Source organism: Trachurus trachurus (assembly GCF_905171665.1).
Source record: "Trachurus trachurus genome assembly, chromosome: 4".
NCBI classification, from domain to species: Eukaryota; Metazoa; Chordata; class Actinopteri; order Carangiformes; family Carangidae; genus Trachurus; species Trachurus trachurus.
The window spans coordinates 32,554,350-32,569,900 of NC_139898.1; the positions used below are offsets into that span (position 1 = coordinate 32,554,350).

General features: G+C 45.0%; 1 protein-coding gene across 1 annotated transcript; it reads left to right on the forward strand.

Annotated features, from left to right (window-relative positions):
* Positions 1-265: 265 nt before the first annotated feature.
* Positions 266-14,178, forward strand: serpinc1 (serpin peptidase inhibitor, clade C (antithrombin), member 1). The gene is made up of 8 exons (XM_083970468.1): positions 266-401; positions 3,718-4,117; positions 5,872-6,087; positions 7,468-7,605; positions 9,788-10,006; positions 12,679-12,853; positions 12,964-13,028; positions 13,864-14,178. Exons 2-8 carry the CDS (start codon positions 3,719-3,721, stop codon positions 14,038-14,040), a joined length of 1,389 nt encoding a protein of 462 aa, XP_083826594.1. The 5' UTR covers positions 266-401; position 3,718; the 3' UTR covers positions 14,041-14,178.
* Positions 14,179-15,551: the final 1,373 nt, after the last annotated feature.

A 15,551-nucleotide genomic window follows, 5' to 3' on the forward strand; every position in this document is an offset into this window, starting at 1 on the left:
CTCCTCTTCTCCCCTTCTTCCTCCTCTTCTTTCTCCTCCTTCCTCTTCTTTCTCTTCTTCTCCCCCTACTTATCCCTCCTCTCCTCCTCCTTCTCCCTCTTCCTCCTCTTCCAGGTTTGTCAGCTCAGGTAGAGTCCTCTCCCCCTGCTGGTCGGAGCGCAGCCCTGCAGCTGTGTTGTCGTTATTGATCGGTGATCGGGGGGATGATGAGGTCATCAGTGAGGTCATCACTGGCCTGTTTGTGTCCAGATGTTTTTCCTGGTACGGAGCCGCGGTGCCGTGTTGACAGGACGGATCAATGTCTCAAAGGTCGCGTGGCGTCTGTCTGTGCTCTGCAGGACACTGACCTGAGCTCAGCGCCTCGAGCTCAGCAGATCACACACCGCCGTCTACCTGCGCAGGTAAGATCTACCTCTAATTCATTCACCAACAACCACCTTCTTCTTTTTTGTTCTTCTTAGAGTCGGTTCTGTGTTTTACAGACTTTTCCTGTGCAACCTCGAACGCAACACTTGACTCCAGTGTTGTAACAAGGTTTTTTTTGTGTGTGTGTGTGTGTGTGTGTTTTTTTTTCTCATTTAAACATTTTTTTAAAACGTTGCGTGGAAGAAAACCAAGATATTTTTAATCCAGTGATGATTGTGTGAGGTGTTCACGGACCTTCTGTTAAACAGAGATCTGATGATCAGTGCTGCTGCTGCTTATGTTTGTCATGGTTTCTGTGTTTGGTTCAAAAAACAAATGTATTTGTCCATTAAGAGACACAAAAAAAACCCAGAACATTCACAAACACAAGACTCAAAAATACAAAAGAGATTAAATGAATAATTCAACGAAAAACACAAAAACACAGTTTGTTTATGATAAAGTTCAAACTCTGGTCCAGAGATTGATGAGTAACTGGTGTGTAGGCGTGTGTGTGTGTGTGTGTGTGCACAAGTGATCTGGTGAAGCAAAATTAAAATCTGTTTGGATAGAAAACGTAAATGACTCTTTTCGCTTCTGATCAATATTTTAATTTTAATAATTTATGAAGATCAATTTATTATTTAAAGGGATACACCAACATTTTTTTTTTTTCGTGTCTTGCCTCACTTCCGAGTCCATGACCAGCAGATAGACACCATCCTTTCGACTGTGCGTGCAGTAACAAGGGAGATAGAGCCGTATCGCCGTAATTAGCTTAGCTCAAACGCTGGAAGTGTATAGGTAGTATTAGCCTGCCTCCACCTAAAGTCGCTAATTAGCTTAGCTCAAACACTGGAAGTGTATAGGTAGTGTTAGCCTGCCTCCACCTAAAGTCGCTAATTAGCTTAGCTCAAACACTGGAAGTGTATGGGTAGTGTTAGCCTGCCTCCACCTAAAGTCATCAGAGAAACTCTTCAGCAACTCTAAACGGAAACCGGCGGGCCGATCTTGGTCTCAGAGCTGACAAAACTCTCCGGTAAGGCATCTTGAGCGGTCAAATGTCGGTAACGGGACGAGATCGGTCTAAACAGAGGGTTCAAGCAAAGACGGTTTATTTTGTTTCAAGCTATAGCTACATCGAGGGTAGGTTAGCTTCCTGTTTCAAAGTAAAAGCACAAATTCTATCGTCATGGTTTTCTGTATGTAAAGGGCAACGGGTGTTTTATTTTGTGAAAGTAACCGGAAGTGCGTTGGTCACAACAGCTAGCTTGAGTAGGCTATAGGTAGTGTTAGCCTGCCTCCTACCTGAGCCGAAATCAGCAGTCAGAAGCTGATTTCATTTTAGCTCTAAACTCTGTAAATATATCACTTTATCCACATTTCAAACATGTTTAGGCGAGAAAGTAGCCGTTTAGATCAGCAGTGTGTCGTTAATTTGTCTAAATACCAGCTGTTCACAATTTTGTTCGGACGAATTCGGCGCTACTCAAGCTAGCCGTTGTGACCAACGCACTTCCGGTTACTTTCACTAAATAAAACACCCGTTTCCCTTTACATACAGAAAACCATGACGATAGAATTTGTGCTTTTACTTTGAAATAGGAAGCTAACCTACCCTCGATGTAGCTAGTTTGAACCAAAATAAACCGTCTTTGCTTGAACCCTCCGTTTTGACTGATCTCGTCCCGTTAGCGGCATTTGACCGCTCAAGATGCCTTACCGGAGAGTTTTGTCAGCTCTGAGACGAAGATCGGCCCGCCGGTTTCTGTTTAGAGTTGCTGAAGAGTTTCTCTGATGACTTTAGGTGGAGGCAGGCTAACACTACCCATACACTTCCAGCGTTTGAGCTAAGCTAATTAGCGGTGCAATACAGCTCTATTAGTGTTGCCACCCGTCCCGTTTTTCCCAGAATTGTTCTCTTATTTCATCAGCTGTCCCGGGGAAAAAGAAATCTCTCCCGGGACACAGTTTGTCCCGTTTTTGGGGGAAAATACATGTCACCATGAAACTCTTCCAAAGCAGAGAGATCAGTATCGCCTATGAACACATTCTATCCATTGCTGTTCTACGCTATTGCACGGACGCATCAGTTTTTTTTTCTGGCTGCTGCGGTGTAGGGGTCAGAGTCACCAGACACTTTTTACCGGGTAGACCCCGGTAAACATGCGCTGTCCCCCCCTGTAAAATTCTCAATAAAATTTCATGAATGAGACCTATTTTTCACCACAGAATAATATCCCTCCTCCCCCCTGCGCTATGACTGACCTGACGCGTCTAGGAGTGGTTGACAGCTCTCTCTCTCTCTTTTTTCTCACTTTTAATGATAAAGTCACGTTAAACCAGTCATTCCCATTAGGAAAACCAAATGTCTGACGCGCGAGTCCGCGACGACCTACTGGCACTGACACACCTGTCTATGGAACTCAACATGAGAGAGAAGGTGCTCTGCTCTTATTTCCATCTCACCCCACACACGTCCACCTGTGTCTTGTGAAGACGTACAGCGCGATGGAGAGAGAGAGAGAGAAGAGGGATCATACAGTAGGCTATACAGCTGCACTGCACACCAGCTGATCCGCCGGTCCTCTGAGTGAAATATGCAAGTTAGTCAGATAATCAGGGCCGTTGCTAGGAATTCTGGGGCCCCTGAAAGAATACTAAAGTGGGCCCCTGACTTTTCCACTTTTTTTCTTAGACTAAATATGTATTATCATTTTTTATTTATCCTACTTTGTTTTGATGCTAATGCAGAATTACTATGAGTATTAGTCAGGGTCTTATATTAATAATTCAGTCATACAAAGATTAGACTACTGGGGTTTTTTGTGGGCCCTACTGGGCGCTGGGCCCCTAGAATTATCATCACCTTTCTCCCATATACAACGGCCATGCAGATAATTAATGACATGTCCTGAATCAAAAGGTGGCAAAGTGACTGGACTGACTAGTTTTGTTTATTTAATTATTATTTTATTTTAACAACAAATGTTATGGCACTTTCGTTCATATGGCAGCAGAACATTGAAATAAAAGTGCACTTTACACTACTTTTGAATTCATTATTGGATTTTGCGTATAGCTACAAAAAATTGGTCGAATGTCCCTTTTTTTCACAAATTCAAGGTGGCAACCCTAAGCTCTATCTCCCTTGTTACTGCACGCACAGTCGAAAGGATGGTGTCTATCTGCTGGTCATGGACTCGGGAGTGAGGCAAGACATGAAAAAAAAATGTTGGCGTATCCCTTTAATCAACAAAATCAACCTGTTCATGATAATGATGATGAAGGTCTTTGACTCTGTGTGTCCAGGATGAGGGCTTCTGATTGGCTGTTGGTTCTGGCGGTGGTGCCGCTCATCTCTCTCGCCGCCACCGCCGCCACTCCTCCTTCTCCTCCTTCTCCTCCCGACATCTGCAGCGCCAAACCCAGAGACCTCCCGCTGGAGCCGCGCTGCATCTACCGCAGCCCCGAGCCCGACCCCGACGCCGAGGGCCCGACCGAGGAGCCAGAACCGGTCCCAGAGTCCACCAACCCCCGCGTGTGGGAGCTGTCCAAGGCCAACGGCCGCTTCGCCCTGGCGCTCTACAAGCAGCTGTCCGTCAGCAGAGCGCCGGCGGCCAACATCTTCATGTCGCCCATCAGCGTCTCCACCGCCTTCGCCATGACCAAGCTGGGAGCCTGCGACCAGACGCTGGAGCAGATCATGAAGGTGGTACCAGAACCACTCAGACCCACTTCTCCACCAGAAACAACCTGGTGCTGGTACCAGTGACTTAAAGGGATAGTTCAACATTTTGGCAAACTGGTCCATTGCCATAATCCCTATAGTCATAGCAGTAGGTTCGTTACCTTTAATTGTCGGTGCAAGCTATTTTTAGAACGGCGGAGCAGAGCTGTGAGCTGCTCAGAGCTACACTACGGAGGATCATTATGGGATTTCTTGGTTTCCCTCATCAAACTCATCAAATACACAATCCAACAACTCCACAACGCTCTGGTGGACAAGTTGTCCCAAAAAATTCAAAGCATAAAAAACATTTGTAATCTTTTCCCTCCATGACATTACTATGAAATTGACTGTTATTTCTAGGCCATATATTGGCATTACTACGTAATTAATTGTTATTTCTAGGCTATTTCTTGACATTATCACGTAGGCTAATTATCCTGTAATTATCGGCCTGTAAATTAAAGGGTTACCACATTAAATCTTGGCCCAAAAAAAGAAGAAGCCACCTTCGTTGTAATCACAGCGAATGTCAACTACACTTGATTTGCCCAAATAGGCGAATTGATCTAGCGTGTTGCAAAGCCATATACCTGTGCGGAGGAATACTGAGTGAGTTGGTTGGTTCCAGATAAACAAACCTTTTTCCGACCAGCTGATGCATTGTAAATTTTTACTTTATTTCGTAATCTTGAACTGGTGTATTAGCCTATCTGAGATGGGACTTCTCATAGGCAGCGAAAATACGCGATTAATCGTCCCTCATTCACAACAGTGTGCTGCCTGTGTCTCGATGCAGTACGATGCGCCTGTGTTTCTCCTTGGGGGGGAGCAGAGACCTTTCTACTGCAGATATTATACCTAATGGCAATTTGTACCTCATACAACCCCACTTAAAAAAAAAGCTGAACTATCCCTTTAAGTGAACGTTAGCCGTTCTTTAGCTCAACTTCTTAGCTTCAAACGCTAGCTTGTACTCTCATTGATTAGCAGTTCTTGGCTCTGGAGTCGGTTCTGGTCTGGAACTAGTTTTGAGAGCTTACAGCTTGGACGCACTAGACGCGGAACCGAAGCGCAGCGCCCTGGAGCGGAGGGAGTTTCAGTTCGGCGCACATGTTAACAGGTCTGCCTGGCCGCACATCTCGCGCCGTGGAGCGCAGTGCGCGCGCCTGGAGCGCTTCAGTTCGGTTCATTTCTATTTTTCACGCGAGCCGCGCGCGCCGAGAGCGCCGTCTGTCAAGCTGGACAGACGTGGTCGTACCAGACAGGAAGTCGGGCACAGAAAAGGCGAGAGAATCCGGTCAATTTTCAAAATAAAATAATTAAATGATGATTAATTAAGTTGTTGCTTGTCCATCTAAACATATTTGACCGTTGCGTCTGCACACGAGACACACAGACACATGTTTAAAATGACGTGTGTGTGTGGAAAACCGAGTGAATACGAGTATGAACGACTGCAGTCGATGTCTGACCGGCGCGGAGAGAGGAGGAGAAGTAGCTCCCAGTGCGACCACCCAAGCGCCCGAGAAGCCGCGCGCAGTGCGCGCGCCCAGCTTCCGCGTGCAGTGCGTCCAAGGGGTTAGGAGGTCGAAAAGCAAAGAATCGGTGCGAAATCCGTCTCAGGCTCCGAACCAGCACTGGAAGCAGCTCGGTGGAAAAGGGAGTATGAGACCGCGATCGACTGATTAGGGAACTTGTCTCACCTGCGTCCGTCTGTCCGTCTGTCTGTGCAGGTGTTTGAGTTCGACAGCATCAAGGAGAAGACCTCGGACCAGGTCCACTTCTTCTTCGCCAAGCTGAACTGCCGTCTGTACAGGAAGAAAGACGAGACGACGGAGCTCATCTCCGCCAACCGTCTGTTCGGGGACAAGTCGCTGGTCTTCAACGAGACCTACCAGCACATCAGCGAGACCGTCTACGGCGCCAAGCTGCTGCCGCTCAACTTCAAGGTAACGTCAGTCACCTTCCGTCACTAGGTCGACCGCTGCGATCCTCTGAAAAGTCGGCTCTCAAGGAAACCAAGAAATAGTTTGTTCTTCCCCGGGAGTTGTGACATCATCAGTGGGCGTGTCTTACTCTAGGAGAAGGCAGCGACTGACAAAGAAAAAGAAAAATAGTTTGATTTGTCGTGGTCTGCTGAGGAAACGAAATGTTTGGTGGCGATTTGGGCATCGAAAGAATTTTAGGGCTGCCCCCAAATAGTCGACCAAAAAGTCATTAGTCCACCAAAATTTAATTGGTCGATTGGTTGCAGGAAAAAAAAAAACACATTTGGAGCCATGTCTTGTCAAAATTAAGTCAAAATCAATATGACTGAACTGTATATATGAAAGGCTATAGGGCTTTTAATTTGAAGGGCCAGATACAGGAAGTCGTGACACGGCACGGCAGGTCCCTATTTTTTATTTAATTTTTTATTCGACTAATCACCATAAATGACGACTATTGGTCGTCCAAGAAAATCTTTGGTCGGGGGCAGCCCTACAGAATTTCAAGAAAATCTAGAAAGCAGCACAAGAAAAGAAGAAGTTTTTTGAATTTCCCTATTGTGACTTTCCTTCGTGGTGTCAAAGCCACAAAACTATGTGCTCCCTCTCACAGATTTCATGTCCAACTGAAGCTGTCGGTGATGTATTTCCACTGAAATTCTAGCACTCTAGATATACAAGACATAGACAAAAATACAAACTATGAAATTATGAAATTCAAAATTGATAAATTTTGGCTCCTACAGTCCCTTTGGCTTAAAGGTATACCGTAGTTCACCCAAAATTGAAATTTCACTCATTATCTCCTCCCCCTCATGTGGACTAAGGGCTGGGAGAAGTTTCAGAGTCCTCCGTGGCTTCTCTGAGTTACAGGGGGTCTCGGCGTAGCAGTGCATGTCCATATAACGGTTGCAAATGGATACCAACTGTCTTCGTAGCAAAAAGACACACCAAAAAACATCCAAATACCTCCATGCTGCTCGTATGTAATGTCCCTGTATTGAAGCCCCGAAATGCAAAATTGTCCCGAAAAAAATTAAATAAGTCTATTTAAACCAGGGTCCGCCCTCTTCCCGGTTCATCCAAATATGAGTGAAATTTCCATTTTGGGTGAACTATCTCTTTATAAAGTAAAGTAATTCTCATCTTTGAACTCTGGGAAGAGTTGGTTAAGGCTGCCTTCACTCCAATGCCAGACCAAGTAATTAGTAAACTCAAAAAAAAAAAACTGAAGTTGATTACAGAGACAGCAAAAAAGCAAAAACTCCAGAACCAGCACTGTGTCAGTCTGAAAGCCCCATCAGTATCGGTCTTCCCACTGACCCTGGGTCTTCCCAACAGGACAACCCGGAGGAGGCCCGGGTCACCATCAACGACTGGATCTCCAACAAGACGGAGAACAGGATCCAGGACACGCTGCCAGTCGGGGTTCTGGACTCCACCACGGTCCTGGTCCTGGTCAACACCATCTACTTCAAGGTAGGAGCCTCAAACACCATGAGAGTCCGGTCCGGTCTGGTCGGTGAGCTCCTCAGGTTTCTACCGATGCAACAGACTCCAAAGCTCTTAGACCGGACGACTGGTCCTCCGAGCGCTGACGAATCAGCCGCGTAGGCACCGGTGGGCGCCCACCACCCAACGGAAAACCCTGCCCACCCAGACAGTTTGCACCAGTTATTGGACATACCGTATATCAGTGGTTCTCAACCTTTTTTACATCAAGGACCCCTAAATTGACACAAATTAGACCACGGACCCCCATCGGACAAAATTTTCAAGCAAACCAGAAATACACCAATATTTGTTCTGAGACTGAATAACGTTACTCTGAATTTTTGGAAACTTTATAGAGAAATTTCTGGAAAAAGTGGTACAATTTCTCCAAAAACATTTAAACATTTGTAGGAAGAGGTGGTTAAAAGAAATCTCAAAAAAAGTTTTAAAAAAAAAGTATAAGTAAAAAATAAAAAGTTAAAGATTTTCTACAAAAAAAGTGGTAAAATTCTCAAAAAAAAAACAAACCAAAAAAAAAACCCGGACCGAACAGCTATATAACATTTTAAAACAACTTAATAATATTTGTCTGTGTGTTTATATACTGTATGTGTGTGAAATTAATTTTCCATTTTTTATTTCCCCCTCTATATTTTGTCATATCAATTTTTCTACATTCAAAAAAGGATGTAAAATACTTAATTGTACCTCACAGAGTTGAGGATTTATAAGAATTCATACACAAAGAGACCAGGCGAGAGGAAAATAGAAGAACATTCCATAGACCATGTAGGCTATAGGGGAGAGTGGGGTAAGTTGAGCCACTTTTTGTATTCAGGATCACTACATCAAGACAATTATAGTTTTGCGGAGACGAAAAAAGCACAAGGCTTACTTCAGGCACTCACGCGCAGGAGACAAGGTGATGCGTAAAAAGCCTTTAATAAATCAGGGCATGGATACAAAAGAACGCCGATCGGTTTGAAAACATTTTTCAACTTCAAGAGCACCCCGCAACACCTGGAGTTACCTTTGTTTCCACCACGAGCACTCGTATCCCCCCCCCCCCCCCCCTCCCCCCGCCTTTGAAAACAATTATAGTTTTGTTGCTAACTAACACATATATTTCAGGATGTTTTGCATCCCTACAAATTAACAGAATGAGTGTAAATATAACTTTTTAAAATATAGCATGTTCAAAAAAAGTGGTCTTGACCATAGGAGTGGGGTAAATTGATCAACCCCCCCTTCTTTCCTTCCATCCATCTCCTCCCTCCCCCCTTTACTTAATATTTCATCTGTCCAGGCTACAGGTGAACACAAACTACAGGGACTTCCTGCTGAGCCACCAACTCACTGAGATTTGGGGAGTTTTGCAATTACGTGCATCTTGGGAAGAATCCCAGAGATTTTTCTTTGAAAGTAAAGTTAACACACTATAAACAACTTTTCCTGTTTATAGGAACATACTTACTGTAATCACAAACATACAGAATCTTGATTTAATCATTTGGACATATATAGCCAAAATACATTCATTAAGTGTATAGGATAGGTGGCTCAACTTACCCCACAGCTACCCTAGCTTGGGTTTATTGCTCTCACAGCTAAAATGGTGCAGTTTCATGCTAGGTTTACTAGCTCATGTTGTAGCTCATAGATGCCACAACCCATGTATAAAACAAATTTGCAATCATCTCTTTTGGTCTAAACACAATTCTCATGAAACTTATGATCGACGAAATTCACTCTCGAGAGTGAAAAATGATTTTTTGGTCATAAATGTTAAACCACTTTACTCACGTGATTCTAATCTTCACAGACTCCATGAAATGATGCCTGCCTCCCAAATATTTGGTCACATGCTAACTTTTTCCTATAGTTTCCTAGAAACAAGGGGTGGGTCAACTTACCCACTGGCTCATCTTACCCCACTCTCCCCTAAATGTGTTTCATCCCCCTGGCACTGGGTTTGGAACGCATAGCATAGAGTAGTTGTGTGCTGTAAGATGCGTTCCAATCCCCTGGCACTGTAGTTATTATGTGGGCTACAAGATGCATTTGTCAGCCCTCTGGTACTGTTATTATGTAGCTAGGCTATAAGCTAATTTCTGGCTACGCTACTGTGACGAATGTCCCCGTCCTGTCTCTCCTCTTCGCCTCTCAGGGTCAGTGGAAGAACAAGTTCGACAAGGACAACGTCTTCAACTCGGACTTCCACGTCAGCGAGACTCGCACCTGTCCCGTGGACATGATGTACCAGGAGACCAAGTTCAGGTACAAGAACTTCATCGACGAGCAGATCCAGATCCTGGAGATGCCGTACCGCGGAGACGACATCACCATGGTGCTGATCCTGCCCAGGAGAGGAACGCCGCTCAGTCAGGTGGATAACATCTAACGTCTGTCCTTCCTTCCTCTGTGCTGCTGCTGCTGCTTTTAGCAAACGTTTGTTTCCTTTCCTGAGAAGATGTGAAGGTCACGAGATGTTTCTGTGAGAACCTCGTTTAGTATTTGTTCCTCAGGTCAGAGGAGAAGTTTAGACTCCAGGAGCAAAAGTTTGGACACACCTTCTCATTTAATGGTCTTATCTTTGTTTTTATGACTTTCTACATTCTAGATTCAAACTGAAGACATCAAAACTATGAAGGAACATGGAGTTATGTTATAAACACAAAAGTGTTCATTAAAACGTGTGTTCTCTGTCAGCTGACCTAAACCCAGCTGAGATGGTTTGGGATGAGTTGGAGCACAGAGTGAAGGTCAAACAGCAACAAGTTCTTCTCCTTCAACACTGTTGGAAAACAAAAACGATTTGACCCCATGAAGCTGAGGACTGGATCTAAAGTCTGAGAAAAGCTGCCATCAAAGTAAAAGATGGAAAAATCTAATATATCAAACTTTGTTTAACACTTTTTTGTTTTCTACATTATTCAGTAACCTTTTAATTTATAGGCATTAATAACGTGATAATGTCTACAAATAGCCTAGAAATAACGGTCGATTTCACAGTAATGTCAAGAAATATCGCTAAGAAATAACCATTGATTGCATAGAAATAGCCCAGAAATATCGGTCAACTGCAGAGACTTGGTGGAGAAAAATTCTGGCCTTTCCCCAAAAATCCAAAGCATGAAAACCGTATGTAATCTTTTGCTTTTATGAAAAACATTACTATGAAATTGACCTTTATTTCTAGGCTATTTCTTGACATTACTACGCAATTAATTGTTATTTCTTGGCTATTTCTTTAGGCTACATGATCATGTAATTAATGGCCTTTAAATTAAAGGGTTACCAATTGTGAATGTGTGTGTGAATGGGTGAATGCGATGTACTGTAAAGCGCTTTGGGTATCGTTCAGGTTTAGTAAAGCGCTGTATAAATACAGACCATTTACCATTTACCAATTATTAGGGCCCGAGCGGCGACTGCAAGTCGCCCAGCGAAAGCCCTATTGTTATTGCTCTGTTTATTATTATTCTTTCATTCTTTTTCTCTCAAAAGGATCGCATTTTTGGAGGCTTCAACATGCCCCAAAACGCGTAAATTTTGGCATGCACATCAGGACTGGCGAAAAATTTGATATTTTAAAGTCGTTGGAAATGGGCGTGGCCAAATGGCTAAATAGCGCCCCCTAGAAAATTTCAAAACATCAGCCCCGCCTTTGTGTGTCACCTAGACGCATGAAATTTGGTGGGCTTATAGAACATGGCAAGACACACAAAAAAGCCTCTTATGTCATGGTGAAATCACAACAGGAAGTCGGCCATTTTGGTTTGAATTTTTGACCTGTTTGATCTATCTTCTCCTAGGGATTTTGTCCGATTGACTTCAAATTGGCTGGAGACCACCGAGATGCCACTCTGATCAAAAGTTGTGCTCCGCAGGTCTCTAGGTCAAAGGGCGTGGCTTCTGGGGCCTTGAGGATTTTGGCGACTTTTCGTTTGCTCGCCATTTCACCTTCGAACAGCTCTCACGCCCACATACTTTATCCGATCAGCTTCAAACTTGCTGGACATGATGACGGCTCCGCCCTGAACGTCCCTATATATTAATTTCCTACGTCACTCATAGCGCCCCCCGGTGGTAACAGGAAGTGGCCAGGTTTTACCTTAACGTGTACAGATGGCACATAGTTCACCCCATCAACTTCATTCCACTTCTAAAACATGCAGACTAAGGTGGTGAAGCTACATCATGAACGCTGTGAAGCTACGAGTAATGGCGTCCGTGTGGCGACGCGGCGACCATTCCTCGCCATGAAAATACGTTTGGCTTTATGATGGCTTTAATGAACTCGTATCATCATGAAAATTGGTACACAGGTCCAGGATCACGACCTCAACGTCTCCATATGCTCATAGGCGATCTCACTCATGTTGCCCCCTAGTGGAAACAGGAAGTGGCATATTTTACATCAACATTGTCCGATTTCCACGAAACTTCACATGTGTGATGAGGGACTGACCCTGAACACACCTGCACGCATCCCATTACTGCCCCCTAGTGGATGAACCATTAACTGCTCATAACTCTCTCATGCTTTGTCCGATTCACTCCAAACTTCACGTGTGTGATGAGGGACTGACCCTGAACACACCTGCACGCATCCCATTACTGCCCCCTGGTGGATGAACCATCAACTCATCATAACTCCTTCATGCTTTTTCCGATTTGCTCGAAACTTCACGTGTGTGATGAAGGTCCGCCCCTGAGCTCATCTGCCTACATCTGGTTACCGCCCCCTGGTGGATGAACGAAATATTGCGTTTTTTTGCTCCTGCCAGGGTTTTTCTCCCTTCTCACCACAGCCCCCGCGTGCCTCAGGCCCGGCGGTGGCGCGGAGTCGCGAGGGCCCGATCATCGCCGCTTGCGGCTTTAATTCCATATGTGTTCCTTCATAGTTTTGATGTCTTGATGTCTTCAGTTTGTATCTACAATGTAGAAAGTGATAAAAATAAAGGAAAAACCATGGAATGAGAAGGTGTGTCCAAACGTTTGAAGATAAAGTCATGTCCTCATGTAGTTGTGTGATTGTGTGTCTGTTGTGTGCAGGTGGAGGAGAACCTGAGCCTGAACAAGCTGAGCGACTGGTTGGGTCAGATGAAGGAGACGACCGTCACCGTCCACGTCCCTCGCTTCCGGGTGGAGGACAGCTTCAGTCTGAAGGAGCAGCTCCGGGCCATGGGCCTGACGGCGCTGTTCAGCCCCGAGGCCGCCAGCCTGCCAGGTGAGCCCCGCTACAGGTAGATCACAGGTAAAGGTCTCAGGTAGACGAGTCCAGGTGAGACCAGTGACTTCCTGTTTCACCTGTCTTCATCTCTCCTGTGTGTGTTTCAGGGATGCTGGAGGACGGAGGTGAAGGTCTCTTCATCACAGACGCCTTCCACAAAGCTTTTCTGGAGGTAAGTCAGACCAGGTCCTGATAGTCCTGGTCCTGGTCCTGGTCCTGGTCCTGGTCCTGGTCCTGGTCCTGGTCCTGGTCCTGGACCAGGTCCAGACCAGGTCCTGGTCCTGGTCCTGGTCCAGAGTCCAGACCACTGTTCCCTCTAAGGTGTTTTACTGCCCAGTAAGACAAAAAAAGTTGCACACTCAGATATCCCCGACTAGTTTACTGTTCATTTCTCCCTAATGTGGCTTCGAATTGTGAAATGTATGACCTTAACCGTGGTCTGTAGTGCAACTACGATTTTTGCTTGAGAATTATTATTACTGTTCATATCAAGAATGCTTCTGTGCCAAGAGTTGATGACACCAACTTGATGTTAGTTATTTTTTTCATATTGTTCATATGGCAATAAATGCAAACTCTATTTTGCCAAAACAATATTGTATTTTGTTATCATTAACTGTAACTGGAGTAGCCTAGGTAACGTTGTCAAAATAATCTGTTATTAATCATTATAGTAATAGCCAATTGTATTGATATTTGGGGTTGTAGAGGTGAGGCCACAGCACCAGCATGTGGACGTACTGTCGCTCACAGTCGCTCAAGCAGCTCAGGGGAGTTGGATTTCTGCTCAGGAGTTTTGAAAATTAGAGGGAACATTGGTCCAGACCTGGTCCTGGTCCTGGTCCAGAGTCCTGGTCCAGACCTGGTCCTGGTCCTGGTCCAGAGTCCAGACCTGGTCCAGAGTCCTGGTCCTGGTCCTGGTCCTGGTCCTGGTCCTGGTCCTGGTCCTGGTCCTGGTCCTGGTCCTGGTCTAGAGTCAGCTGACCCACCTGTTTCCTGGTTGCCAGGTGAACGAGGAGGGCAGCGAGGCGGCGGCGGCCACCACCGTCGTAGCGGTCGGACGCTCCATCAACCTGAACCGAGAGGTGTTCGTGGCCGACCGGCCGTTCCTGGTGCTGATCCGAGAGTCCACCATCAACACGCTGCTGTTCATTGGCCGAGTGGCCGACCCCTGCAGCCAATGAGAGACGAGCTGAAGAAGTGAAGCTGACCGGCCTGAGACTCGTGGTGCCTTCACTGTCCCCTCTGACAGCAGAGCGCTGCTCCCTGCACTGACCAATGATCCATCATCAATAATCAATAAACACAGTTTAACAATCTGAGTCTGAGTCACTGATTGATTCAAGTCTTTTATTGATCCTAGTGTTGATTCCTCTCAGCTCCCATGGCAACAAGGAACTGATGGTGAAGATGAGATGAAGAAACAGACTGATGTTAATTAAGATTGCTGGTCTGATGTGGTCTCTAGTGGTCTGACATGGTGTCTGTGGTCTCTGGTGGTCTAGTGGTCTCTAGTAGTCTGATTTGGTCTCATGTAGTCTGATGTGGTCTCATGTAGTCTGATGTGGTCTGATTTGGTCTCATGTAGTCTGATGTGGTCTGATTTTGTCTCATGCAGTCTGATTTGGTCTCATGTAGTCTGATGTGGTCTGATTTTGTCTCATGCAGTCTGATTTGGTCTGATGTGGTCTCATGTAGTCTGATTTGGTCTGATTTGGTCTCATGCAGTCTGATTTGGTCTGATTTGGTCTCATGTAGTCTGATGTAGTCTCATGTAGTCTGATTTGGTCTCATGTAGTCTGATGTAGTCTCATGTAGTCTGATTTGGTCTCATGTAGTCTGATTTGGTCTCATGTAGTCTGATGTGGTCTGATTTTGTCTCATGTAGTCTGATGTGGTCTGATTTGGTCTGATTTGGTCTCATGTAGTCTGATTTGGTCTGATTTGGTCTCATGTAGTCTGATTTGGTCTCATGTAGTCTGATGTGGTCTGATTTTGTCTCATGCAGTCTGATTTGGTCTGATTTGGTCTCATGTAGTCTGATTTGGTCTCATGTGGTCTGATTTGGTCTCATGTGGTCTGATTTGGTCTCATGTAGTCTGATTTGGTCTCATGTGGTCTGATTTGGTCTCATGTAGTCTGATTTGGTCTCATGTGGTCTGATTTGGTCTCATGTGGTCTGATTTGGTCTGATGTGGTCTGATTTGGTCTCATGTAGTCTGATTTGGTCTCATGTGGTCTGATTTGGTCTCATGTGGTCTGATTTGGTCTCATGTGGTCTGATTTGGTCTCATGTGGTCTGATTTGGTCTCATGTAGTCTGATTTGGTCTCATGTGGTCTGATTTGGTCTCATGTAGTCTGATTTGGTCTCATGTAATCTGATTTGGTCTGATGTGGTCTGATTTGGTCTCATGTAATCTGATTTGGTCTCATGTAGTCTGATTTGGTCTCATGTGGTCTGATTTGGTCTCATGTAGTCTGATTTGGTCTCATGTGGTCTGATTTGGTCACATGTAGTCTGATGTGGTCTGATTTGGTCTGATTTGGTCTCATGTAGTCTGATTTGGTCTCATGCGTTCTGATTTGGTCTGATTTGGTCTCATGCGTTCTGATTTGGTCTGATTTGGTCTCATGTAGTCTGATTTGGTCTCATGTAGTCTGATTTGGTCTCATGTGGTCTGATTTGGTCTCATG